Genomic DNA, 27,991 nt, shown 5'->3' on the forward strand with positions numbered 1-27,991 from the left:
TTGTCCCGGATGGCCCGCTTTGTAAAGCGCCTTTTACAGCATTCATCGACTCACATGATAGATACCTGTGTGAATCTTACAGAATACGATTAGTTCCTTCACTAAAGAGTTTTAAATTGATTGCGGGTTCTCCAAGGTTCAATAGCAAAAGAGGCGTACTTCTCGTTGGTAATCCGAACCTTGCAGAGATTGTTACCGAACAGCCGTGGCACTGGGATCTCCCAGGAGCTGAAAATGAAGTCAAGAATATAGGCAGAATTCTTAAAAGTGAGCCCCTTATTGGAAAAGATGCTACAAAAGAAGAAGTGTTGCAGCGCCTTAAGGTTGCCTCTTTAGTACACATTGCTGCGCAAGGTGGTGACGAAAATGGGGAAATTTTGTTGACACCAAACCCAATAAGAGAATCGCAAGAACCAAGAGTGGAGGACTACATGTTAACAATGGCTGATTTGACTGCTCTTCAGTTACAAGCAAGAATGGTAGTGTTAAGCTGCTGCCATAGTGCACAAGGAAAGATAAAGGCAGAAGGTGCCGTTGGCATCGCACGGGGCTTTTTGGCGGCAGGTGCACGTTGTGTTTTAGTGGCATTATGGGAAATTGATGACCAGGTCACTCTGGAGTTGATGAAATATTTTTATGAACAATTAGTTGCTGGAAATAAAGCGAGCAAAGCACTCAATCATGCCGTAAAACATGTTAGGGAGCATCAAGATTATGTGAAGGATTGGGCTGCCTTTCATCTGATTGGAGAAGACGTCAAGTTGGATTTCTTGGCAGAAGAATCAAGATTATCGATTCAAAACGTAAGCTATGAGTTGAATTGTTGAAACACTCATTTGCGAATATACCTAAGAGACGGCGGCAAAACAATTCAGTATGAAGTCTGCAAAATATACACTCCGTCTTGGGTGCTAGAATACTCTTGCAAATCGTAAGTTCTTGAAAGAACATGAATGCTTTGAACATTGCTACTTCGAAATGAACTTTCAACCACGTTTTACAAAGGAACCTAGGTAACTTTTACTTATAAAGAAGAAATAAATTGCATGAAAATTGCTTCACGTAAATCGTGGTGGCAAACCACCGATTGCTTTGACCAATAAAGAGCTAGTCAAGCATGCAATTACTTTCTTATCCAATGGTGACACAGGTAGCATTGATGAATGATACATTTAATTGGACACAGTTTTATTGCGACTTGATGGCGACAAAATATACATCTAGCTGCTTCTTCCCGCGAAATTCGGACGAAATGTTCAGTTTGTCAAGAGGACAATAGATAGTGCTCAAGATGTTGAAGCCTTTTGGAAAGCAATTAGTGGAACAAGATCGCTTGCAATATCATTAAGTAACGATGACAAGGAAATCTTGGATCTTTCATCATCCTTATTTTTAATTCACCGCTTAATTTTTGGTGAAATATCAGACTTCTTGCAGGGAGAAGAACTTGTCATTGTCCCTGATGGTCCTTTGTACTTTGTTCCCTTTACTGCACTCAGGGAATCTATTCAGTCGAAGTACTTTTTCGAACTGTTTAGAATTCGACTCTTTCCGTCGCTGACGAGTATGAAAATAATCGCTGATTCTCCTCAGGACTATCACCGTAATAGTGATGGTCTACTTGTGGGAGATACTTTCAACGGGGAAATTCTACTCCGCGGTAAACCCCATGAGATAGAATCACTTCCCGATGCAAGACAGGAAGTGATATTGATCGGAAGATGGACCGGTATTAAACCCCTTATCGGTGAAGAAGCGACAAAAGCGGTAGTGCTTCAACATCTAAACTCTGTCGCCTTAATACACATTGCAGCTCACGGAGAGGCACAAACGGGTGAGGTTTTGTTGGCACCCAACCCTAAGAGGACTTCAGACATTGCAAAAGGGGAAGACTGCATTTTAACGATGGCTGAGGTACTAACTGTTGGAGTGAGAGCAAGACTGGTTGTTCTGAGCTGTTGTCATAGTGGGCACGGAAAGCTTATGTCTGAAGGTAACATTGGCATTGCACGGGCTTTCATCGCCACTGGAGCTCGTTCTGTTTTGGTGTCATTGGGTGCGATCGATGATGAAGCCACACTTATGTTTATGAAAGAATTCTATAAAGAGTTGGTGAAAGGAAGCACCGCTAGTAAGGCCTTAACCAAGGCCATGGAATGTTTCAGAAACTCAACTGAGTTTTGTGAACTTAAACACTGGGCTCCATTTGTACTCATTGGGGACGATGTTACCTTAAACATGTTTCTGAAACCAGAACAGACAGTGATGCCTTACGCTGGTGCTTTGCAGTGTAAGTAAACACCTTTTTACCACATCATTGAGCAGAAGCAGTTATGACTCATTTTCCTACAAATTTAAGAAGAAAAACAGCATGAAATCTATCATAGAGAGCTTCACAGTCGAACCTGTATTAAGCAGTCAATCAAGTCATTGCCCAGCTCGATCTTATCAGTCATAGAGGCTTTACAACTGACAATTGTACGAAAGCGGGGAAGGACTTTAAACTTCAGACTTCAGACTTCATTCTTCAGACCTCGGACTTCAGACTCCAGAATTTTTTTTTTTTTTTTTTAATTGTCGGAAGTCGGAAGTCTGAAGTCTGTTGTTTGAAGTCCCTCCTCGGTTTTCGCACAATCAAAACTCGGTTTTTTTTTTTTCAATACACATAAACGACCTTGCCGATAAGACTCGCTATTCTACTATACGAATATAAGCGGATGATACCAGTATAACGTTCATTGACCGCTGCATCCCTGAACTGCAACACTATATAAATATTCCGATTTGTAATAACGCCTTCTGGACTGGCTGAAAAACAATTTGATTCTCTTCCAAGGATTTTTGAATTGGAGTCTATCTTTTTCTTTTATTTATTACTAACAATATAGATACATCACAATTAAATAGTTTAGGAACGATTCCTAAAAATTAGAGTTCATTTACTGCGATCTTTATCGTCTGCCACCGCTAACGTACACTCTGAATATTTTCTAGACAGCCTGATTTCAAGAAACAAAGTAGACCACGACAGCTTTCAACAGCTATGCCATCCGCAAACAATAGTGTCTGACGTTAGAAAATAATCACCGCTAGATGATAAAGTTCTTACATACCCTAAAAATTTTACATAACATTCTTAAGGAGTAAAACAGAGCCTTCCAATGGCTACAGTTCTTCTCCCATATTCCTCTACAGCTTCTTTTTGTTTTCCTTTCAGACCATGCAGAATGGGACGCTGGGGACAGTTCAGCTTCGCACCCTGTCGCTGTTGAACCAGAACGACAGAGAAACCAACGAGACCTGATTAAGGTGTAAATGGCGCGAGACCAGGTTGCACAAACTAGGCTTTTGGAACTATATTCATCCTACGGGTTCACATTAACTGAACAGTTAGGATGTGCGTGATGACTCTGCCTATCAGATTTTACTTGCATAAATCACCAGGCTCAAAATGACAGTGGTATAATGTGCTCCGGCCAGTAGTCAGTAATTTAAAAAGCAGTTAAGAAATAGATATTTTTAATAATTAGTATGAGTATTATAAATATTCTTGTTATCTCTTGATGTTGTAGAAGACCTGTGAAAATCGACTTGATAAAGTTATCTATGTACATGCATCTATCTATCAATCAATCAATCCATCTATCTATCTATCTATCTATCTATCTATCTATCTATCTATCTATCTATTAATATCCAACCAAATAAAATTCATTTTACTTCGTTCTTAGTGCGAATAAGGTGTCAAATTTCGCGCGTATATGTGGATGTAGCATATACACCGTTACTTTTCTATCACTAATCAACCAGTGACTTTTTTTCTAACCGATACAGAAAATCTTTGGAGTTTTCCTTTCTTTGAGACGACAGACGACTTTCGGCTTCTTTTGATCTGAACTTATCCAGGTTATTATAAGCCCGCTCGAGTGCCTCCACCAAGAAAATTCCTACGCGCTTTTTTTCTTTTTTTAGAAACCATCACAAATTACAAGTTTTCGCTTTTTCAGCCTTTTGGTTTTTATCAAGGACTTTTTCATCCTTTTTTTTTAAGTTTCATAACGAGAAATTGACTTATCTTTCGAAAAATATGGAACTCAAAGTTAAATATTGCGTTAAACTGACCTCCCAAAGGGTTCACGCCTAACGGAGATCATGACGCCTTGATAGTCTATGAACTTTTTTTATGAGATATACTTTTCTCTTATATTTTGGAAACGAGATACTTAATTATTTTAAAACTTAAATAAACAAAAAACATTAAAGAAAAGAAGTGAATAAATCTTTATTTGATATTATGGAAAATTAAGATTCCTATCTCAATGTTAAAACCTCCAAAACTGTACAATTAAATCAAATTGTATGGTTCTTCTTGCTCTCAAATAAATGTTATTGTACACAACTTATTTATTCACTTATTTTTCTAACAGTTATCTTTCAAGTTCCTTACCTAACTCCTAGTATTCAGTCTCTCTAGATTCTTTATCTAAGGCAATGCAATAATTAGGTAAATCCTTTGCAGGTGATTGACCCGCTTTGACCAGTAATATGCTAATTACAGGTCAATTTACTCTTAAATTTTGTGATGAAATAAGTGAAGTGTGTGTAACTGTTTTTTTTCGTGAAACGAAAGCAAAGAAACGAGAATTAAGGAGAACATATCTGTATTATATCGCCAGGACAAGTGAATAAACGATCGAACTTCTGAAAAATTGTATGTAAATGAGCATGAACCTCTTGAAGCAGAGACTGTATAGCCTTTTTTAATGCATAGCTCAAGAGCTGAAGAAGCAGTCATCGGTTAAAAGTTTTATCTTTGGTTCCAGTTGAGAGAAAAGAGCAACAAACGTCATAAAAATTTTTTGCTTAGGAATGTAGCTGACTAACGGAAGGTCCCAATGGTTTTTCTTAAAATTGGGTCGAATCTCAGCTATAATTCTAAATGGTGTTAGTTGCCAACAAAAGACCAAAATCGGCATCGAAGGCCCTTGCATTTGGTGCTGCAATAGCCTTAAATTTCCTCGCCGCTCATGGCATGGTATAAGCCTTTTCATTTTATACATACTGAGATTTACAAGGCGAATTACTATCGTTCGTGTAACTGATTGGACAAACGATGTATTTTCAGAGTCGTTCGTTTCCAATCTTTGAAAAATGTCAATTGGTTAGTACAAATTTCAGTAGGTATGAAATAAAAAACATCATGGAAATTTCTGTGACAATTTTTATTCACTCGCGGCGATGCATCAAAAAACTCACTCGTTTGCTTCGATCACTCGCTCGTTTTTGATGCATCGTAAACAAAAATCTTTCGTGCGCCTTTCCCATGGAATAATCCTTATTTACCAAATGGGCCTAGGGATTAATTGTGAGTATGACTTCAAAGACTTTCTTGAAAACTCAGCTCGACATGTTTGTGCATGCAACCATTCCTAACACCAACTAGCCACTTGTCTGCTAAGCACAGCTTGAAATATAGCTCATCCAGGAATATGCATCCTTAACACCTAAGAACGTAAGAATTCATCCTGCTTGACAAAGCGCGACAAAAAAAGGATTCAAGAATATTTTAGAGCTTTGCACCACGTCGTCTCCCTCATTCCCTTTATTCCCTCTATTGCGTTGTTTGTTCATTTATTGGTTGCTATTTAGTTGCAGATTAATAAAGCGACAAAGAAGTTTGAATGTCAGTTACTCGAGAATTCTCTTTTGGGGGTGTCAGTCTAGCTCACCCAACCCAGGTTATAAAGACAACTGCCAGTGACTTATGCCATGTCGAAGGCTATACAATAACGAGAAAAAATGTGTAGCACACCAATTAAACATATTTGTTACATACTTAGACTTTCGCTCAACAAAATGAGCACTGTAATTGGTTGATTCTTGGTCACGTGCCCCTGATCAAATTCAAATGTATCCCGACCGGGATACAATTGTGCAGTTGTTGCCCGCGCTCCGAATACAACAGCACATGATTGTTTGAGGGAAAGTTTAAATACATAACAAAGCACTCAATGTACGGTCCTTCGGGAAACTAGTTAGTTTTGTTTTCCTTCGAGTCCTATGTTTCCCGAGACAAAGTTGAGGGAAAACAAAACTAACTGTTTCCCTCTGGACTATACATTAAGTGTAAAATGTTTGTTAAGTAAGTGTTTTGCCGACCAGCAATTTCATACACAATGTTTCGCGGAAATGTTCAGCCCTCTCAAGTAAAGAGTGAACATAAAACAATTACGAGCTAAAAAATTGAAAAACATAAAAAGCTTCAGATCGTTAAGTGCTTACAAAGTCGCGGAAAATTATAGTGTATAGGAAACATGTTATTTAAGTTATATATCATCGTACAATGAAAAAAAAGGGACAATGTAAAAAATGTGCAAATAGAAAAAAAAGCATCTCTTTTTCAAGAATGATTCTTAAATCTGAACTCGCACCTTTCAGTTGAGGCCATTAAAGTTCTGTATAAACAATTGAGCAATCTAATGCACTTCCTTAGTTAATAACAGTCCATATGACCAGCGTCTTCGGGGATGACAATTTTTTCAATCACAATAAAATTTAAATTGATAGAATTGAAATGGATCGCCAGCTCACGTGTTCAAATGTCGTTGAGCTTGGCCATGGATGATTTATGGATAGATCCCACATGCTTTGAATTCATATCTATCTATAGAGTAGTTTATTAAAGTTCAACGTATACGCGTGCGTATGCGCACACGCAACACATATCACTGAAAATCACAGCCCTGGGATAATATACGAAAGGTTCACTACACTTAGAACTGGACATCAATAACGATATAACCGCATAAATTCAATCCTGAATTCCGGCAGAGATTTTAGGTATACAAGTGGTTTCGTATATGAGATTCAGTCCATTGAAATATTTTTCGTCAACATTTCTCATTAAGTGCATTTTTTTTCCTCTCCTCTTATCAATCAAACAAAGTGATAAACTGCGCAACTCTGCAATTCTTGAAGGCGTCCAAAACATTGGAGAAAAGTTAAAACAAGGGCCAGCGTTCCTCGTTATTGGCGATGCTTATTACAATCTTGGTGATTTCAGACAGGCTTTGCATAACCACGAACTTTATCTTTCATACATCGAAGAAGAAGACAGGGCTGCTATAGGTCGGGCTTGGAAACCATAAACATGCCTTGATCTGTTATAAGCAACAGCTGGAAATAGCTAAAGAAACTGGAGAGAGAGTTGAGGAACGGCAAGCTTGCGAAAATCTCGGTCATCTTTATTTCAAGATCGCAAATTTTAAGTTGGCCGCGATGAGGTATAAATGCGCTGTGTACATCGCCGAAGAGATAGGTGACAAGACAGAAATCGCAAAAGCGAAACGTTATCTTGGCAACTGCCATTACCGTAATGGTAGGTTTAAAAATGCCATCAAATATCATAGAAAAGACTTGAAGTTGGCCAAAGAGTTAGGAGACAAAGAGGGTGAAGGTATTGCATATGGCAACCTTGGAGATGTCTATTTCAGCTTGGGGGAATTGCAGGAGGCCATAACATACCACGAGAAGAGTCTAGACATTGCAAGAGAAGCTAAGAACTGCGCTGAAGAAGGAAAGGCATGTTACGCGATAGGCTGCTGCTTCGAATACCTGGGAAGCCTAGATGAAGCTGAGAGATGGCTTCGACTTAGTAAAAAACATTTGATAACCTACGAAAGCCCAGCCATTCGAACGATGTGGGTAATAAATATTCAAGATAGATACAAAATTGTAATTGTCGCTTTATGGAGAACTCTTTTAAAACAAAAGAAAGCTAAGGATGCTCTCCTAGTTGCTGAGGAAGGACGTGCCCAGGCCTTGCGAGATCTTCTGAAGTTAACATCTGAGAGCCATTGTCCTGAAACCGATCATTTGGACCGTTTGCCCAGCCTGCTTTCCAGTCTTTCTTGTGTCATACTCTTCTTAGCAATTGAGAAGAAAAACATCACTATCTGGGTCATCAATGAAAATGACGTTCAAGTAAGACAAAGTAAAATTGATGAGCGGTCTCGAGCTCTGGGACAGGAACTCAACTTGACATTTGATTCTTTGGTACAAGCGGCTTATTTTCTCCTTTAAATTGAAGATCATTCGTTGTCGGAGGGTTGTGCTCTAAAGGCGGAAGTAATCATACGAGAACGAGACGAATCGAAGAAAGAAGCACTGAAAATGTTATACGATGTCGTGATAAGACCTGTAGAAGACCTCCTCACCAGAGATGAAATAATTATTGTCCCAGATGGCCCACTCTGTAGAGCGCCTTTTACAGCATTCATCGACTCGCATGATAGATACATATGTGAATCTTACAGAGCACGATTAGTTCCTTCACTAACGAGTTTGAAATTGATTGCGGATTCTCCAAAGTTCCGTGGCAAAGGACGCGTGCTTCTCGTTGGTAATCCGAACCTTGCGGAGATTGTTATAGAACAGCCGTGGAACTGGAATCTTCCAGGAGCTGAAGACGAAGTCAAGAATGTAGGCAGAATTCTTAAAAGTGAGTCCATTATTGGAAAAGATTCGACGACAGAGGAAGTGCTAAGACGCCTTAAATTTGCCTCTTTAGTACACATTGCTGCGCAGGGTGGTGACGAAAATGGAGAAACTTTGTTGACACCAAACCCAATAAGGGAATCGCAAGAACCAAGAGTGGAGGACTACATGATAACAATGACTGATTTAACTGCTCTTCAATGACAAGCGAGAATGGTAGTGTTAAGTTGCTGCCATAGTGCACAAGGAAAGATAAAAGCGGAAGGTGCAGTTGACATCGCACGAGGCTTTTTGGCGGCAGGTGCACGTTGTGTTTTGGTGGCATTATGGGAGATTGATGACCAGGTCACTCTGGAGTTGATGAAATATTTTTATGAACAATTAGTTGCTGGAAATAAAGCGAGCAAAGCACTCAATCGTGCCGTAAAACATGTTGGGGAGCATCAAGATCATGTGAAGGATTGGGCTGCCTTTCATCTAATTGGAGAAGACGTCTAAATCTAAATAACTTTCACTTATAAACAAGATTTAAATTGTGTAAAAATTTTATGTTCACGTAAATCGTGGTGGCAAACCACCAACTGCTTGGACCAATAAAGGGCTACTCGAGCATGCAATAACTTTCTTATCTCTCAGTAACCTTAAATTATTGATCTATGCATAGTTAAAAGGAAATGTGGGGTCGCTCAGAATTGAATGGATAGAAAACGGCTAAGAGACACAAAGAAAGAGTTGGTCCATAATCAACTTGATGACACAGTGAAATCTCAAAAAGAATTGTCTTATTTAGTTTGGCCTGATAAAAGTGTAGATGTAGTGTCAATTGTTTTTATTTAATCAATTTCATAAAGAGCTTTTTTTCCCTTAATTTTCCTTTGAATAGAGTCAGTAATTGTCTACAGGCTACAAAGTCGGAAGGAAGACGGCACGGGTAAAAAATACTGCTATATTTAAATCTGTCGGAAATTCTGCCTCATTAGTGTATCAATTAAGTTTAAATTGAGAGCAATTTGCCGCAAAAGCAAACCGCGGAGTATGTGTGCCGCAACAGAGGTTACTCCAGTAGCTCAATTGTTCCCAAGCTACCCGATGAAATAAAAAAAAAGATTACGGTGGCAATAAGAAAGCGTCGCGCAGTCAATGTTGTCATCTAAACTTACCTGATTAGATGATTTTCCACTTTTTGCTGTCTGAAATTTATAGCCCCACATCTTCTGCATTTTAGCACCTTTTTGAAAATTCAATTGTTACAGCAGTCGTTGACTCCCTTAAAATGTTTTAGAATAATTACTTAACAACCCAACGTGAAAACTTTATTGTTTTTTACTTACCCAGCCTCAAGAAAGATGCATGGAAAAGCTCGACTTTTGAGGTCAAATTTCAGTAATTTAAAAGTGGAGTTTCACCTAACAGTGTCAAAAAAAGGAAAATTTTCCTCAAAAATGGAAAGTACGTGGAAGTGTGTAGTTACAATGAATAAACAACAGCTTGACATCATTGCAGTCATGATAAGTGATGTGAACATAACTAAATGGAGCACAATTAATCGTATATGCATCTTGAATTGGTTGAGCTCGATTCGTGAGGATGATGTGGTTATACCAAAATTGTACAACGCTAAGTTCAATAACCAATTTGCGTTCACAAGAATTGGAAGAAATTTTATTTATTTTTTAAGCTTTATTTTCGAATCAATATGTCAACTGTTTTTAATTCTACCACAGGAGGATAAAATGGAACATTATATTCTTCCTCTTTCCGTTTGAAAACTGAAGCACACAAGCCTGCTTGTCGCGCTTCATTTTGGCTGGTTGGTATTGACGACGGAAGGCCGTTAAATCTCGTCTGTCAATAAGCACTTGCTGCTTAAATATTATTGGCTTATGACTGTCTGATTCAAGCTGCTTTACAGGTCAGGTCAAATCCGACAACTGATTGACGTTGTTCAGAACCATTCAAATTAGAGTAGCTTGTTATTCGCAAAACTATTTACGCAATTAAAATTACGATCAATTTCATTGATTCTTTGATTGTTCCACAACCCAGCATAACCTTCTCAACCAATCGCCTTGATTTAAATCTTCCAAATCATTAATCTTCATCGTCACTATTCACAAAGTCTGTCAAATCTATTTTGTTTAATTACCACTATATGGCACACTAGAATTTCGAACTTATAGTCTTCTTTAAGATAGATTCTCAACCTCACAAACAACGTCTCAAAACGTTTCGCTTTGCATCTAGAAGGGAATCATTCCCACCTGCAATTCCCCTTTCATGAATTTTACAAATCTATCGAAATATTGTGTCTACTTATTGATTTTTTTTCAGGATTATTCTTTAGTTTCCACGCACTAATTTACAACAAGCGGTAGCTGGCTGAAAAATAAAAGGCATTCATTAGTTTGTTAAACTAACTAAAATAATGAGAAAGCACCTTGCTATCAAAGCCATTAGACACCAAATTGAAAACGACCTTTATTGCACGATTCGCGCTTATTACTGTATTCAAATCAAGTTTAGGCTTTGCGCACAATTGATTTTTTTCTTGAATTTTCTTCGTTCATATTTTGTAAATGCACGAATTCTATTCTTTGCAAACTGTTACAAATGTGATTTACCGGCAACAGATTGATGACTCATTGCTTCATTTATTTGCTTCACACGTACTGTCTTATATCTTTATAGAAATACTTTTCCTGGGTCTTCACTTGTCATTACCTCGGCCACTTAACGGCATAATTGGGCATGTAAAGAGAAATCATCTTTAAGAGATCCTGGAGTTCAGCCTCAATGTAAATTTTGCTTTCGATAAAGAAAACAGTGGGAGAAAACAATTGATTGTCTTTTGGACCACAGCTTTGTTTCAGAATTGTACAAAAACTTCCCTCCGACATTTTTTTGCCCGTCATTGATTTCCATTTGTTTTACTTTGTATATTGTTTTATTCTAAAAAGCATTGGCAGAGGATGACTCCTTCGATATAGTTGTATTTATTGTGAAAGGATACATGAATAAATAATTACCTCGAGCGTTGTACATAAAATCATGATTAATGTATTGTTTTTCAAGATTAGTTTTCACCTTGAACCACAAACAGCAATTATAACTCGTACTTCAGCTATGGCATTCCTAGCTGATCTCATTTTTATCATTCAACTACTTGTCGCTGTTTCCCCGTCCAGCATGGCTCTAAAGCAATGTAAAGTCAAGAATACTTCGAAGCCAGGATTTTTCCTCGTTGGTTATGTACTGAAATCATTCACAGCTGAAAGACTGGCATTTTGCTACAGTACTTGTAACACGGATCCGTCTTGTCAAAGTTTAAATTATAACCTCGCTTCAAAAACCTGCCAATTGAATTCAGAATCAAGGAAAAGTCAGCCCAACAGTTTTCACGCGAGGGAGGGTTTTGTTTACTCTGATAATCCTGATCGAGGTAAGAGTTTTAAAGCGATAATCTGATAATTTATGAAAAAGATGTCGCCACCAATTCGCTTTCACGATTGCTTAAGTAATTCAGCTAGTTCCCTGCAAGTGACGACAGTTTTCCAATTTTGTGGGAGTCGGGGAAGGGTATTGCTTATCTTTGATAGTTTTGAAAGCAGTTTTGTTCAATCTTTGATTTAAAAATGTCGTATGCATGTGGTAAGTTCTCTCAATGTGGTTGTTATACCTAGAAATATGAGAGTTTGATAAATATTACTGTCAAAGTAATGTCAAATACTCTTGTAGATAATCTCATAAACGAAACCAAAGTTCCCGAGACGCCTGCCTCTCAGTCAACATCGATGAGACTTCCCAAACAAACGTGCTCAGTTAAAACAGACCGCTTAGGCATCCAGGAGAGTTTTGTTTCCATGCAAAAAGAAGCACGAAACCAAAATCGAATTGTAATGTATAGCCATGGTTTTAGCTTTGCAGAACCACCCCACGAGTGTGTTAACATCTAAGAAAAATATTTAAAAAATGTATCGTTAAATTAATGCCAGTTATGTGAATAAAGAACTGAATAGTAGAAATTGTGAATTTAGTTTTCCTCTTACGAACCTTCACGGGATGTTACCGTTGTAACACAAAACTAATAATCGCTGGGGGGTGGGAGTAGGTTCACTTTCCATTATCTTAAGCATATTGTTTTCGCATAAGAAATAAAAATTGAAAAACCTCCTTCCCCCTAGAGTGAGAAATTCATCCATTTATTTGCTCATTTGTTTATCTATTCATCAAAAGTCTTATGTTACCCGAAACATTTGAAATCGATGCTAGAAGAAAAGAAGCAATCACGTGACGCATTCTAAACATGTATTTATCACCCAGCTTTACGCAAAGATAATTTGTATCCAAGACCGTCATTAATCTAAATCAAGGGTCATGCTATTGACAAAAATTTCCTGTTGTTATGTTATGAAGGAAAGAAAGGGTCCTTGCCTACGGTACCAGGCTTTTCATGTAGAAATATCGACGAAAATGGAGATCTGGACTTTAGCGGCTTTTACTGGATACGACCGCAAGGGTCTCTTGTTAGCTTCCAAGGATACTGTGACACGTCAGCTGTTGGAAGTAAGTTTACTGATTGATCAAACAAATTTGTTATGAACAGTAGCTAATGGGTTAGTTAAAATTGTTGTGGGCTTTATTAAGAATGGACTCAATGGATTGTCCTCGAGTCTTAAAAATGATTTCATGCAACGCAAATCATTAAAAAACAAACAAACAAACAAACAGACAGACAAAAAAAAAAAAAGAAAAAACGCCAAACGAAACAAAACAAAACAAAGGGAAAAAAAAAGAAAACATACTCTGCAAAAACATTTATCACAACGGTCCCATGGAATTTCAATCTTATCTGTTTCATTTCATTTTGACGCTTTTTCGGTCGTTTTACAGAACGAGTTATTCCGTCTAAGATTTGATCGTTTAATCATGTCACACAAGAACGTAGGCTTAATGTCACTTCTACACGTATAAGAGATATTACTGTTCGTAACAGAACAGAATTGGTAGCATGTTTGTGGCCATTCAGTTGCATTATATGTGAAGAGAGAGAGGTTGTTAGGATGTTAATTTTTTCTCCCTGTGTAAGAATGGACGAAGGTAACTCTGCAATGGATCAAGCAAACATATAAAGATGGAGTGACGCTGACCTACACCGAAGAAAATGACGGGCTCGTCATTTCAGGTCAGGTGACCAGATATGCGTGTGGTTCTGGTGAACCTCCTGGGACTCTGACCCTGATTAAAGGCTACTGGACAAGGATAAAGTACACTCAAGAATTCCGTGGAAAAGCTACGTGTTGGAGCATATTTGGAGATAACAGGTGAGTATACATACACGTGTACATTTAAATCGTTTCAGTACCAGAATGTTTTCTCGACAATTTGCGACCCTCCACGGGATTTCAGGGAATAAGGTGAACGCACGCACACGGTACACTAGCACGCTTTTCACGATATAACACGGTGACCGTGCCAGTTTTATAACACGCCGGCTTCGCTCGGAAGGCTTCGCTTTGCGCCGGCTAACTAGCGGTTATTCGTTTTAAAAATGCCGGTTTGCATTGAGTGATGAACAGCGACATGGAGCCGGAAAACTGTTGCTGAAGGATTCACAAAGATTCGGTATTGGGCTTATTAACTTCATGAAGCGATAAGGATTTATATCTTATAAGGTAAGAGATAATTTTTAAAAAAGTAATTCATGTGTTCAAACTGAGCTCCTCTGGACCTTGTGAAACACGTCGTGCTCACTGAATTCCTTGTGAAAATCCTCAGGGAAAGAGCCGTGATTTGCCGTGAAAGTTTCCTTTTTTCATTATAACTTTCGGATAGGATCGACAGAAGATCTTCTTCATTTTTTCTTATATTCTATAAGTAATATACTTTACAAACGCCATTCTCATGATAATTTAGTAACAAAGTGAGCTGGGTTGTACACGATAAGCTAGCGTGTTAAGGGACAAAGGAGGTTAGCGTGTTAAAAAAACAAAAAATCCAGCGTGTTATAGAAACAATACTCTATCGTGTTGGCCAGATATGGACAATGGCCACAACAAGCTTTCCAAAATCAATTGTTTCTATTTGCACATCTGCACGGTAAGCGTGTCATGCCATTAGCGTGCGAGCGTGTTATAACGTGCCATGTGCGTGCGTTCACCCTATTCCCCGAAAGCCCGTGGAGGGTCACATTTAGTGAGCCTGAAAAAAGCTGCAGGAGTTCAAAAGTAAATTGCATGGGTTATGAAACTCGAGAGAAGTTGATTATGTTTTGGAATCCTAGGTATGGTCGAACTTCAATTGAAAACAAACCAACAGGTGTGCATCCCTTTAATTCCTCTCAAGGAGATTCCATCACAAGTGAATACTTAATGGGTGGAGTTTGTGAGTAAAGTGTTCCTTTGTTTGTTTTTTTATTTTCTTCTGAGGTACAATGCTATTTCATTGCCATTTCTTTAGTTTGTCACTTTATATTTCCTTTGATTTCCACCAAGTTCGCAGTAAATGTGTTTCCAAGATAAACAAAAAGCTACTAAGATGGACAGTTCTAGATACAGATAAAATCCTCTTTATGAAATTAAAGCTGGGAAAAAAAACGAGATGGGGCGGGAGAGGCATCCGGCAGCCCCCACTTCCCTCCCCTTGTCCTTCCAAAGCTTAAAGTTATTATCACGGCATTTAATGATCCACACATTTGTTCAACTAAGAGAAAATTAAAACAAAACAAAAAAAAAAGGTTAACGAAACCTAAAATACCCTGAATTTTCGGGATCAAAATTCTCGTCAACTTAGATAATAAAAAGATAATTTGTAGCTCGAGTTTCTGAACTTTTGTTTTATTTAAATCTTTTAGCCCACATCTTTGATGGTGAAACAACAAAATGCGGCGGTGTAAACACAAACTTTTGGCATAACAATAACCCCAGTGTACGCTATGCAACGGTGATTCTCAGGAGAGAACTGAGTGCAGAAAATGCCGGTATTTTTACCGGCACATCGTGTGGCACACCAACCTACAAGATCAAGGATATTTACGTATACTTTTAAAAGTATTTTGATTTTTGCTGAGAAGGGCTGATTTGACGCTGTAATATATTTCATTTCATTGTGACACTTTTTCAGTCGTTTTACGAAACGAGTTATTCCGTCTAAGATTTAATCGTCTAATCATATCACACCAGACCGTAGGCTTTATGTCACTTCTGCACGAATGGAAGATATTACTATTCGTAAAAAAACAGAATTGGTAGCATGTTTTAATATATTTGATATATTACGATGAAGCAAATTTTTTCAGCTTTGTTGGGTGTTCTTTCTCTTCCTGCAAACTCATGATCAATTCTAAGTCGAAAGCTCTTACATGAAGGTGATAGTCAAGTTATTGTCTTTGTTACATATAGTGGTTCACTAGTTCAGAAAGAAAAAAATTTTTGAATGCTATTACACGTTTTAAAAGAACCTCATAACAACCCATAACGAGGAACTACGTCCATTTTCATGACTAATATTTGCATTTACTCTCATAGTAATGATCTGAATTCAGATGAACACTACCACATTTGTGACCCTTAATAAACAAATCAGTGAAAGGCTGTCATTTCTAAATATTTCAAACTCATGTCAAACAACAGTCCACTCTCGGGCGGGACTAGAAATAGAGGGTTGAAGCGGATTTGTACCTTTGAGACCGAGAGCTTCCGATCCTATCTAAGACATATCCATTGTCACCCTTATAAGATAAAAAATAAGTTTCTATAGACTGCGACATCCACCTCCGCCATCCACGCCCAGCATTTTCAGACAGATTACACAAAATTTGATGTGAAAACTGTTTGTCCCAGTCAGTGTGAATATAATTTCACTACGGTTCAGACGCTACCTAAGGCTTCGAAATAAAAAATAGCCTTGTTAAATAAGACTAGATTATGAAATTGTATATCTTGGTGCCCTATACAACAGTACCTCGCAATCCAAGGCAAATAAAGGAGTGCCCCCCCTCCCCCCCCTCAGGGATACAACTTAGCAAACTAGGAGTCCATTAAATAATGGGCTCCTGGCAAAAAGAAACACCTTGGCCTTGATGTTTAATTCTTGGTTTACCTCAATCGCAGTTCTTTCACCAGGGTTTAAGTACCATAGTTGGACTTTTCAGTTTTAAAATCCCCAAGACCTGTTAGAAAGGGAGTTGAACGCAAATATCAAGTTAAAGCATTGAGGTAAGCTTTATTTCTTATCTTTTATTCCAGTAGACATGAAACGCACGCACACATGGATAAAAAACAAGCTCAGTGACTCACCTGTTGCAAAACAGTTTTGCAAGCTCTGAACATAAATTTGCCGAATCAGACTCATTACGGTATTGCTATTATCATCACTTTAGAGGGCAATGAAATAATAAATACTGACAAACACGGAAGCGTCTACGAGTAATATGGCTTTTAATTTCATTCAACGAAAATGCACCATTAAGCGAAGATGGCGAGAAACTACAAAATCTTGGTGATCGCTTTAAGGCTTTGGTACAACTTGGACACCTTAGAGCAAAAGATGTTTTCGTCGGTAATATTTCGAAGAATTATACAAAAATTGTGTACAGCAATCAGCATCATGATAATTTGTTTTCTTTGTTTATTTTATTATTTTTTTTTTAGTCTTTCGTTGTTTTAGTTTTAGTTCTTGAGGAACTTCAAAGTAAATTAATTTTCATCGGGTGAAGCTGTTATTTTCTATAACATTTTCCTTTCTTTTCCGGTTTTATTGATAATTCAGAAACTCGTTACCCGTTAATTACTAAACAGGCCCATTTGAACCGGTTGTCCTCATATGCATTTAAATGTCCTACTATTAACAATATTGGAGGACAAGCGAGGTACTTTTAATGATCAATACGCTGTGACCACATAGTCAAATCACACGTCACCGTGATGTAAACCTTCTACAACCTTAAAGTGCCGTCGAAGATGTGTTATTCCGACAAAATAAATTTCCTTGTCTTACTAGTAACAGAGTCGAAAAAATTAACGTCGCATCGACGTTATAAATCTTTTCTCGTGTATTTTTAATCTCAAAATTGGCCTCCTTATCGTTCACGACCGATAAATGGGTGAATGGGGCGGGTTGGCTCATGAAATCATCCCGGGAACCGATTCGACATTATTGATATCATTTGTGGGAAAGCGGCTACTCTACCAAACAATAAAATTATGTCCAATGGTGTTTTATTGTATTTGTTTTTTGTTTGGTTTATTTTGTTATTTGTTTGTTTTTATTCATGAATTATCGTACAGCCCGTGACACTCTTTTGGACTTAGTCATTCACTTATTCTTTCGTTTAATTATTCATCCATTCATCAACAGTCATATATCCCCGATTCATTTCGATACATGTTCAACTGAAATGAAAGCAACAGTGTCACGCAATGTAACACCAAGCTTTATCAAATATAGTATGCAAGCAACAACGTCATTAATCGAAATCAAAGATCATACTATTAACTGAAAATTTGTCTTAATGCTTTTGTTGTGTTTTGAAGGAAAGAAAGTGTCTCAGCCTACAGTACCATGCCTCTTAGGTAGAAATATCCAGGTTAATGGAGATCTGGACGCTAGCGGCGTTTACTGGATTCAGTGTGCAGGCTCTCTTGCTAGTCTCCAAGGATACTGTGACTAATGAGCCGTCGGACGTAGGTATACCGATCGATCAAATAAAGTCATTATGAATACAAACTGCTCGGTAATATGAAAAATTGTGTTATTGTTATTTACAGTGGATTCTGCGGATGGTCCATGAGCCACTAAATTAAGTTATTAAGGAACAGTACTGGTAAGAGTTGGTAGCGTGTTTGTGGCCAATTAAAATACATGTAGAATAAGTATTATCACTTTAAAACAGTTTTTGATTCAAATAATAATTGGCACTTTAATTGAAGACAATCAGGCTGTTAGAATATCAACGCTTTTTTTTCTGCCTAAGAAAGGGCAAGGGAATAAAACTCCATAATGGATCGAAAAAACTTACAAAGAGGATAATGACGGACTCACCATTTCAGGCCAAGCGGTTGTAAGGTCCTACATCTCAGTTACATTTACACTGTAAGATCTGGGTACGAGTTAAACTGGTCAATAAATATACAACATTGTGGATATTTTGCGCATGATGTCCTATTACTATGTGAGACTTGCCCATGGGGTACTTCCCAGTAATGAGCCAAGAAGGATGTGCCGATAGATGGATTCACATTCTGACGAGGGGGTTGACAATAGTTCAGGAGAATATAAACAGTTTATATTCTGCCCACTTTTAAAACGCTTTACAAAGCAGACGAATAAACACAAAATAGCTATCAAGAAAACTACATGAATATGAAAGCGATCGTCGTAGTAATGAACACTACTTGAGCAGTAGTGAAAATAAGGCCTGAAAAAGATTCAGACCTGTACGGGATTTTAAACCATGACCTCGGAGATACCGGTGCAGTACTTTACCATGGCAGGAACCAAGTAATGGGCTCCTGACCATAATCATATTCACGTCTTTATCCGCAGTTTACATGAATGATTTTCATATATTAACATTCAAGAAAGCTTCTTGTGCCCAAAGGTGACCAAGAAAGGTCTTTAATAGGTCACAGAATTGACCGTAATGGCCGGCGGAACATACAGAGCGAAAATTGACCCCAGTAAAGCCCACAAGTTTATTTGGTCAAGATGGCTGGATATCAACCTTGTTCTTTTTCTGCGTTTTTAAAAAAAAGTAAAAAAAGAACTCGGCCAATATCCAGCTGTCTTGACCTCACGCCTGGCTCTGGTTGTTCAAAGATCGGATAACGCTATCCTCTGGATAAATCTCTATCCAGTGAATAATACTATAAGTTTTGCTATTACTTATACGCTGGATAGCGATTTATCCGCCCTTTATACAACTGGGCCCTGGTCAATGACGCAAATGAACACATTTCATGCAGACCCGTACAAATCTGGCAAGGGAAGACAGTACAAAAAATATACTTCCGAGCCTGGAATTTGTCTAACGTGTCGGTCAGTGGACTTCCATTTCCTTGTAATTTGGCTCATAAAGTGTTAACTTCAGCACTGATCACACAAGTATATCGTCAAAATCTGTTGCACTAAAGAGTCTGAGCCAGTGATATAAAGAGAGGTATTCATCAGCGTTCTCATTGTTTTGACGTCTGTCAATTAGATGCCAAAAGCACATTATTATAAGGGTTTGTAGCCAACTCTTCTCGACCTTCGTCTCTAGCAAATAAAAAGACGCTGATTTATATCAACGAGCCCGCAATATGGCATAAATATTGATCAGAGGGCTCTTCGGTGCAACATCTGTCACTTTGACATCTCAGTGGGAATGTCCGCTTCAACAACAATGCACTAGCGCAGTTAAACGATTGTATTGAAGGCCTATTACATTTAGGACCAAATGTTATTACATTTACATAGGGCAATTATTACATTTTGGCCTTTAACGTGCGTCACCATGATGTAAATCTTCTAAATTATTGATCTTCATCGTCACTATTCTTAAAGTGTTTCATACTTATTTTGCTTAATTACCACTGTATGGCAAACTAGAATTTCGAACTTAATAGTCGTCTTTAAGATAGATTCGCAACCTCGCAAACAACGTCTCAAAATGTTTTGCTACAGATCTAGAGGGGAATCATTCCCAGTTGCAATTCCCCTTTCATGAATTTTAGAAAGCCTTCGAAATAATACGAATACTTGTTGATTCTGTGCAGGATTATTCTAGAATTGGCACAATTTACAACAAGTGACAGATGGCTAAAGAATAAAAGGCATTCATCAGTTTATTAAACCAACGAAAATAGAAAGCACCCCGCTATCAAAGCAATTAGACACCAACTTTTAAAAAACGAAATTTATTAAGCGATTCGCGCTTATTACTATATTCAAATCAAGTTTAGGATTTTTGCGTAATTTATTGTTTTTCTTAACTTTCTTTTCTTTGGTTTTGTAAACGCATGACTTCTGTCTTTTGAAATTACAACGAACGCGATCTGCCAAAAAGACTGATTACAAATTGCTACATTTATTTGCTTTACACGTATTGTCTATTACCTTTACATAAACACTTTTCCTGGGTCTTCAACTGTCATACCCTGTAAAGAGAAATTATCTTTAAGAGATCCTGGAGGTCAGCCTCAATGTAAATTTTGCGTTCGATAAAGAAAACAATGGGGGGAAACAATTGTCATGATTGCCTTTTGGACTACAGCTATGTTTCAGAATTGTACCAAAAGGTTTCTACAAAGTTTTTTTTTGTTCTTTATTAATTTTCATTTGTTTTATTTTGCTTATTGTTTGATATAGGTCTATTTTTAATGAAAGAATGAATAAATAAATAATTAGTCCGAACGTTGTTCATGAAATCACGATTAATGTCTCGTTTTTCAAGATTAATTTTTACCTTGTACCACAAACAGCGAAGATAACTCATCCTTCAGCTATGGCATTGCTAGCTGATCTCATTTTCATCATTCAAGTACTTGTCGCTGTTTCCCCGTCCAGCATGGCTCTAAAGCAATGTAAAGTCAAGACTACTTCGAAGCCAGGATTTTTCCTCGTTGGTTATGTACTTAAGTCATTCACAGCTGAAAGACTGGCATTTTGCTACAGTACTTGTAACACGGATCCGTCTTGTCAAAGTTTAAATTATAACCTCGCTTCAAAAACCTGCCAATTGAATTCAGAATCAAGGAAAAGTAAACCTGACAGTTTTCACGCGAGCAATGGTTACGTTTACACTGATAATCCTGATCGAGGTAAGAGTTTTAAAGCAATAATCTGATAATATATGAAAAAGATGTCGCCACCAATTCGCTTTCACGATTGCTTAAGTAATTCAGCTGGTTTCCTGCAGGTGAGGACAGTTTTCCTTTTTTCTCTCGGGGTCGGGGGAGTATTGCTTATCTTTGATAGTTTGGAAGCAGTGTTGTTCAACCTTTGATTTACACATGTCGTATGTATGTAGTAAGTTCTCTTGATGCAGCTGTTATGCCTGGAGCGAGGAGAGTTCGATCAATATTACTGTCAAGGAAAAGCAACGTCAAATACACTTATAGCTAAACTTATAAACGAAAGCATAATTCCCGAGACGCCCGTCTAACAGTCATCGTTGATGTAATGTCCCAAACAAACGATAATTATGAGCTTTGTATGCACGACTTTAAGTTCTCGGTTAAAACGAGCCGCTTAGACATTTAGGAGAGTTTTGTTCCGACGCAAAAAGAGGCAGAAACCATAATCGAATGGTAACGTGTAGCCATGGTTTTAGCTTTGCAGGACCACCCCACGAGTGTGTTAACATCTAAACTATTGAAAAATTAATGGTTGAATTAATGCCAATTATATAAATAAAGAGTTGAATGGTTGAAGTTGCGAATCTAGATTTCCTCTTATAAACCTTCACGGGGAATAACCGCTGTAATACAAAACTTATATTCGCTGGAAGGGGAGAGTTACGTTTCAATGTCCATTATATTAAGCATATTGTTTTCGCAAAAAAAAAAAAAAAGGAAACCCTCCTTCCCCCCTATAGTGAGTTATTCATCCACTTATTTGCTTATTTGTTCATCTTTTCATCAAAAATCTTGTTACCCGACACATTGAAATTTCCTCTTATAAACATATAAACTAGTGGGTAAGTTAAACATAGGCATGCTATGCATGCAAGAGGTTTTTTCTGGGGGGTGGGTGGATTACTTGAAACATTCTAAGTGATGTCTACATTTTTACAAAAGGAAAGAAGATTATTAACGCGGAAAAGAATGAAAATGTCGAATTAAGTCACACACAGCTATTTTGTAGTAGATTGTATGTGTTGTGCGCATAACTATTACCAAAAATAAACTGTATTGGTGCCACGGATACCTGTTAGTACAAAATGCAGACTGCAGACTGCTGACTGCAGACTGCTGACTACAGACTAGATAAAAAATGTAGACTAGGTACAAAATGTAGACTGCAGACTGCAGAGTGAATACAAAATGCAGACTGAGAATCTAAAGAGTTTTTTCGTCTGGTATGTGATAACATGTCATCCTACAACTAACCGAGCGTCTCCCGATCGCTTTTCCGCGATCAGCTTTCACGATTATTTGCACTATTGTTGAATATTCCTGGCCCCTTTAATTGATAAAAATCGATCTTAATATAATTTCAAGCCTCCATGTAGTCTTCTCACTTTGCGCGCGAGTTGGTTGGTGTAATGTCCGTACAGATTTTATGAACATAGTAAAAATAGATGTAGATGTAAATGAGAAGTCACTATTAAATATTTAATACGCGCAACATTCGAGAAACAATTGACAGCTTTGCACGTGGTCCGTATTATCATCTTTTTTAGCAGTATGTGTTTATTTTGTTGACAAAAATGCGGACCGAGACCAAAACTGTTCCTTCGACTTGATATATTTTCGACTTTAGTAGATCACATCATATTGATTTACCTCCGTAAATCATTCATTCCAGATAACAAAATCAAATAAACGTGGCAACGATGGTATTTGAATTCGTCCTTGGCCAAACACAAACGACTACACAAGATCACTTTCTTCAGGCATCGAAAACATACACAAAATCGTCCATAGGTAATTTTACTGAGACATTCATCTAGAGATAGCACCGAGCAAACCAATCCAGAAAAATATAATCAGTACGCTTAACAAATCATGAATCTTGCAACACAGCTTGCCGTTAAAGAGCTGCTCAAATCAAAATGTTTGGTGCAATTCATCAACACCTCAAGCAATATTTGATTCAAAAATTTTCCACCCACTTTCCTCGTGAAGGAACAATAACCATGATCGTGCAACAGTGCACAGGACTCCATTTTCTCTCGAACAACTATCCACCACTTTCACAGCATGAGCAACACGTTTACTATAGGTAATCTGATATCTTTCATCTGTCCAGTGGTATCGCATTTCTCTTAAAGCGCGGTAAAATACACCTTAAAAAAGCCAACATTTCTCATTCTAAAAGATGGTTCGATTGTACGAACCGCTCTCTCCGAATCCCCCTTTACTTCGTTGAAATTTGAACACTCTCAAACCAAAGAACAAAAACGACGCTCTGATTGGTGCGAGATACATACCCTAAACGATCTGATTGGTGCAAGCAACAAACCTCTCTCTAAATGCTAACAAAGATGTTATTTAAAAAACAAACAAATAAAATAAAATAAACTAACTCAAAAATGTTGTGGGCTTTATTATGCCTGGATTCAAGGGATTGTCATTGAGCCTTAAAAATAATTTCTTGCAACGCAAATCATTAAAACAAACAAACAAACAGACAGAAAAAACAAAAAAGGCAAAACACAACAAAGGAAAATAAAAGAAGAAAAAAAAAACAAAACATACTCTGCAAAAACATTTACCACAACGGTCCCATGGAATTTTAATCTTATCTGTTTCATTTTATTTTGATGCTTTTTCTGTCATTTTACGGAACGGGTTATTCCGTCTAAGATTTGATCGTATAATCATGTCACACCAGACCGTAGGCTTAATATCACTTCTACACGTGTAAGCAATATTACTGTTCGTAACACAACAGAATTGGTAGCATATTTGTGGCCATTCAATTGCTTTCTATTTGAAGACAGAGAGGTTGTTAGGATGTTAATTTTTTTCTCCCTGTATAAGAATGGACAAAGGTAACTCTGCAATGGATCAAGCAAACTTATAAAGATGGAGTGACGCTGACCTACGCTGAAGAAAATGACGGGCTCGTCATTTCAGGTCAGGTGACCAGATATGCATGTGGTTCTGGTGAACATCCCGGGGCTCTGACCCTGATTAAAGGCTATTGGATCAGGATAAAGTACACTCAAGAGTTCCGTGGAATAGTTTCGTGTTGGAGCATATTTGGAGATAACAGGTGAGTATATATACACATTGAAATCGTTTCAGTACCAGAATGTTTGCTCGACAATTTAATGAGCCTGAAATAAGCTGCAGGAGTTTAAGAGTAAAGTGCAAAGGTTATGAAACTCGAGCAAATTTAATTGATTATGTTTTGGAATCCTAGGTATGGTCGAACTTCAGTTGGAAACAAGTCAACAGGTGTGCATCCCTTTGATTCCTCTCAAGGAGATTCCATCACAAATCAAAACTTCATGGGTGGAGATTGTGAGTAAAGTGTTTCTCTGTTTCCTTTTGAGATACAGTGCTATTTCACTGCCATTTCTTTAGGTTGTCATTTTGTATTTCCTTTGATTCCTACCAAGTTTGCAGTAAGTATGTCTCCAAGATAACCAGAAAGCTATTGAGATGGACAGTTCCTCAGATAAAATCCTCTTTATGAAATTAAAGAAAAAAAACGAGATGTGGTGGGAGTGGCATCCAGTAGCCCCCACTTCCCTCCCCTTGTACTTCCAAAGGTTAAAGTTACTATCACGGCAGTTAATGATTCACACTTTGTTCAACGAAGAGAAAATTAAAACAAAACAAAAACAAGCTAATGAAACCTAAAATACCCTGAATTTTCGGGATCAAAATTCTCGTCAACTTAGATAATTAAAAGATAATTTCTAGCCTGAGTTTTTGAACTTTTGTTTTATTTAATCTTTTAGCCCACATCTTTGATGGTGAAACAACAAAGTGCAACAATGTAAACACAAACTTTTGGAAAAACAATAAAGGATATTTACGTATACTTTTAAAAGTATTTTGATTTTCGCTGAGTGGGGCTGATTTGACGCTGTGATATATTTCATTTCATTGTGACACTTTTTCAGTCGTTTTACAAAACGAGTTATTCCGGCTAAGATTTGATCGTCTAATCATGTCACACCAGACCGTAACCTTCATATCACTTCTGCACGTATGGGAGATATTACTATTCGTAAAAATAGAATTGTTAGCATGTTTTATTATATCACATATATTACAATGAAGCAAATTTTTTTCTGCTTTGTTGGGTGTTCTTTCTCTTCGTGCAAACTCAATTCTAAGTCGGAAGCTCTTAGGTGATGGACAAGTTATTGTCTTTTTACCATATAGTGGTTCACTAGTTCAGAAAGAAAAAAATTTTTTGAATGCTATTACACGATTTAAAAGAACCTAATAACAATCTATAACGAGGAACTACGTCGATTTTCATGACTAACATTTGCATCTACTCTCATAGTAATGAACTGAATTCAGATGAACACTACCACATTTGGGACCCTTAATAAACAAATCAGTGAAAGGCTGTTATTTTGAAATATTTCAAATTAATGTCAAACAACAGTCCACTCTCGGGCGGGAGTAGAAATAGAGGGTGGAAGCGGATTTGTACCTTTGAGACCGAGAGCTTCTGATCCTATATAAGACATATCCACTGTCACCCTTATAACATAAAAAATAAGTTTCTATAGACTGCGACATCACCTCCGCCATCCACGCTCAGCATTTTCAGACAGATTACACAAAATTTGATGTGAAAACTGTTTGTCCCAGTCAGTGTAGACATAATGTCACTACGGTTCATACACTATCTAAGGCTTCGAAATAAAAAATAGCCTTGTTGAATAAGACTAGATTATGAAATTATTTATCCTGGTGCCCTATACAACAGTACCTCGCAATCCAAGGCAAATAAAGGAGTGCCCCCCCTCCCCCCCCTCTGGGACACAACTTAGCAAATTAGGAGTCCATTAAGTAATGGGCTCCTGGCAAAAAGACACACCTTGGCCTTGATGTTTAAATCTTGGCTTACCTCAATCGCAGTTCTTTCACCAGGGTTTAAATACCATAGTTGGACTTTTCAGTTTTAAAATCCCCAAGACTTGTTATAGAGGGAGTTGAACGCAAATATCAAGTTAAAGCATTGAGGTAAGCTTTAGTTCTTAACTTTTTTTCCAATAGACATGAAACGCAAGCACACATGGATAAAAACAAACTCAGCGACTCACATGTTGCAAAACGTTTTTGCAAGCTCTGAACACCAATTTGCCAACTCAGACTCATTACGCTATTGCTATTATTATCACTTTAGAGGGCAATGAAATAATAAATACTGACAAATCACGGAAGCGTCTACAAGTAATACGGCTTTTATTTTCCTTCAACGAAAATGCACCATCGAGGGAAGATGGCGAGAAATTAGAAAATATTGGTGATCGCTTGGGGAAAAAAAGGTATTTTAAGGCTTTGGTACAACTTGGACACCTAAGAGTAAAAGGCGTTTTCGTCGGTAATATTTCGAAGAATTGTACAAAAATTGGGTACATCAATCAGCATCATGATATTTTGTTTTCTTTGTTCGTTTTTTACTTTTTTTGTGGTCTTTCGTTATCTTTTGGTTTTAGTACTTGCTGCTTGAGGAACTTCAAGGTAAAACAATTTTCATCGAGTGAAGCTGTTATTTTCTATAACATTTTCCTTGTTTTTCGGTTTGATTGATAATTCAGTAACTCGTTACCCATTGGATATCAAACAGGCCCATTTGAACCGGTTGTCCTCATATGCATTTAAATGTCCTACTATTAACAATATTGGAGGACAAGCGAGGTGCTTTTAATGATCAATACGCCGTGGCCATATAGTGAGTATAAACCTTCTACAACCTTAGAGTGCCACCAACTCGAAGATGTGTTTTACCGAAAAAAAATTTCCTTGTCTTACTGGTAACAAAGTCGAAAAAATTACGTCGCATCTATGTTACAAACCTTTTCTTAGGTATTTTCAATCCCAAAATTGGCCTCCTTATTGTTCGCGACCAATAAATAAATAGGTGAATGGGGCGGGTTGGCCAATGACATCATCCCAAAAACCGATTCGACATTATTCATATCATTAGTGAGAAAGCAGCCACTCTGCCAAACTATAGAATTATGCCTGAAGGTGTTTTATTGTATTGTTTTGGTTTGTTTGTTTGTTTGTTCTTTTTTTTGTTATTTGTTTTTTTTTTATATATGAATTAATTTTTATCATAAAGCCTGTGACACGCTTTTGGACTTGTTTATTCATTTATTCTTTCGTTTAATCATTCATCCATTCATCAACAGTCATATCTCACCCGATTTATTTGAAATACATGTTGGAAACTGAAATGAAAGCAACAATGTCACGCAATGTAACGCCAAGCTTTATTAAAGATAATCTGCAACCAACAACGTCATTAATCGAAATCAAAGATCACACTATTAACTGAAAATTTAACTTATTTCTGTTGTTGTGTTTTGAAGGAAAGAAAGTGTCTCAGCCTACAGTACCATGCCTCTCAGGTAGAAATATCCATGCTAATGGAGATCTGGACGCAAGCGGCGTTTACGGGATTCGGTCTGCAGGCTCTCTCGCTAGTCCTCAAGGATACTGTGACCAATCAGCCGTTGGACGTAAGTTTATTGATCAATCAAACAAAGTCATTATGAATGCAAAATGCTTGGTAATATGAAAAATCGCATTGTTGTTATTTACTGTAGATTCTGCAGATGGTCCATGAGCCACTAAATTAAGTTATGAAGGAA

At 37.5% G+C, this 27,991-nt stretch overlaps 2 protein-coding genes across 2 annotated transcripts; both read left to right on the plus strand.

The window, feature by feature from the left end:
* The first annotated feature begins 11,658 nt into the window (after positions 1 to 11,658).
* LOC131791867 (uncharacterized) lies at positions 11,659 to 15,540 on the plus strand. Its single transcript, XM_059109238.2, has 5 exons — positions 11,659 to 11,935; positions 12,910 to 13,059; positions 13,583 to 13,817; positions 14,777 to 14,877; positions 15,347 to 15,540. The coding sequence occupies exons 1-5, from the start codon at positions 11,683 to 11,685 to the stop codon at positions 15,538 to 15,540; spliced, it is 933 nt and encodes a 310-aa protein (XP_058965221.2). The 5' UTR covers positions 11,659 to 11,682.
* Positions 15,541 to 16,968: 1,428 nt separating this feature from the next.
* Positions 16,969 to 27,966, plus strand: LOC131791868 (uncharacterized). The gene is given in 8 exon segments (XM_066166389.1): positions 16,969 to 17,052; positions 17,145 to 17,184; positions 18,027 to 18,176; positions 24,180 to 24,414; positions 24,565 to 24,665; positions 25,109 to 25,186; positions 27,710 to 27,859; positions 27,947 to 27,966. Coding segments are annotated over 8 exon segments (858 nt in total).
* Positions 27,967 to 27,991: the final 25 nt, after the last annotated feature.

This window comes from Pocillopora verrucosa, chromosome 5 (genome assembly GCF_036669915.1).
Source record: "Pocillopora verrucosa isolate sample1 chromosome 5, ASM3666991v2, whole genome shotgun sequence".
Taxonomy (NCBI): Eukaryota; Metazoa; Cnidaria; class Anthozoa; order Scleractinia; family Pocilloporidae; genus Pocillopora; species Pocillopora verrucosa.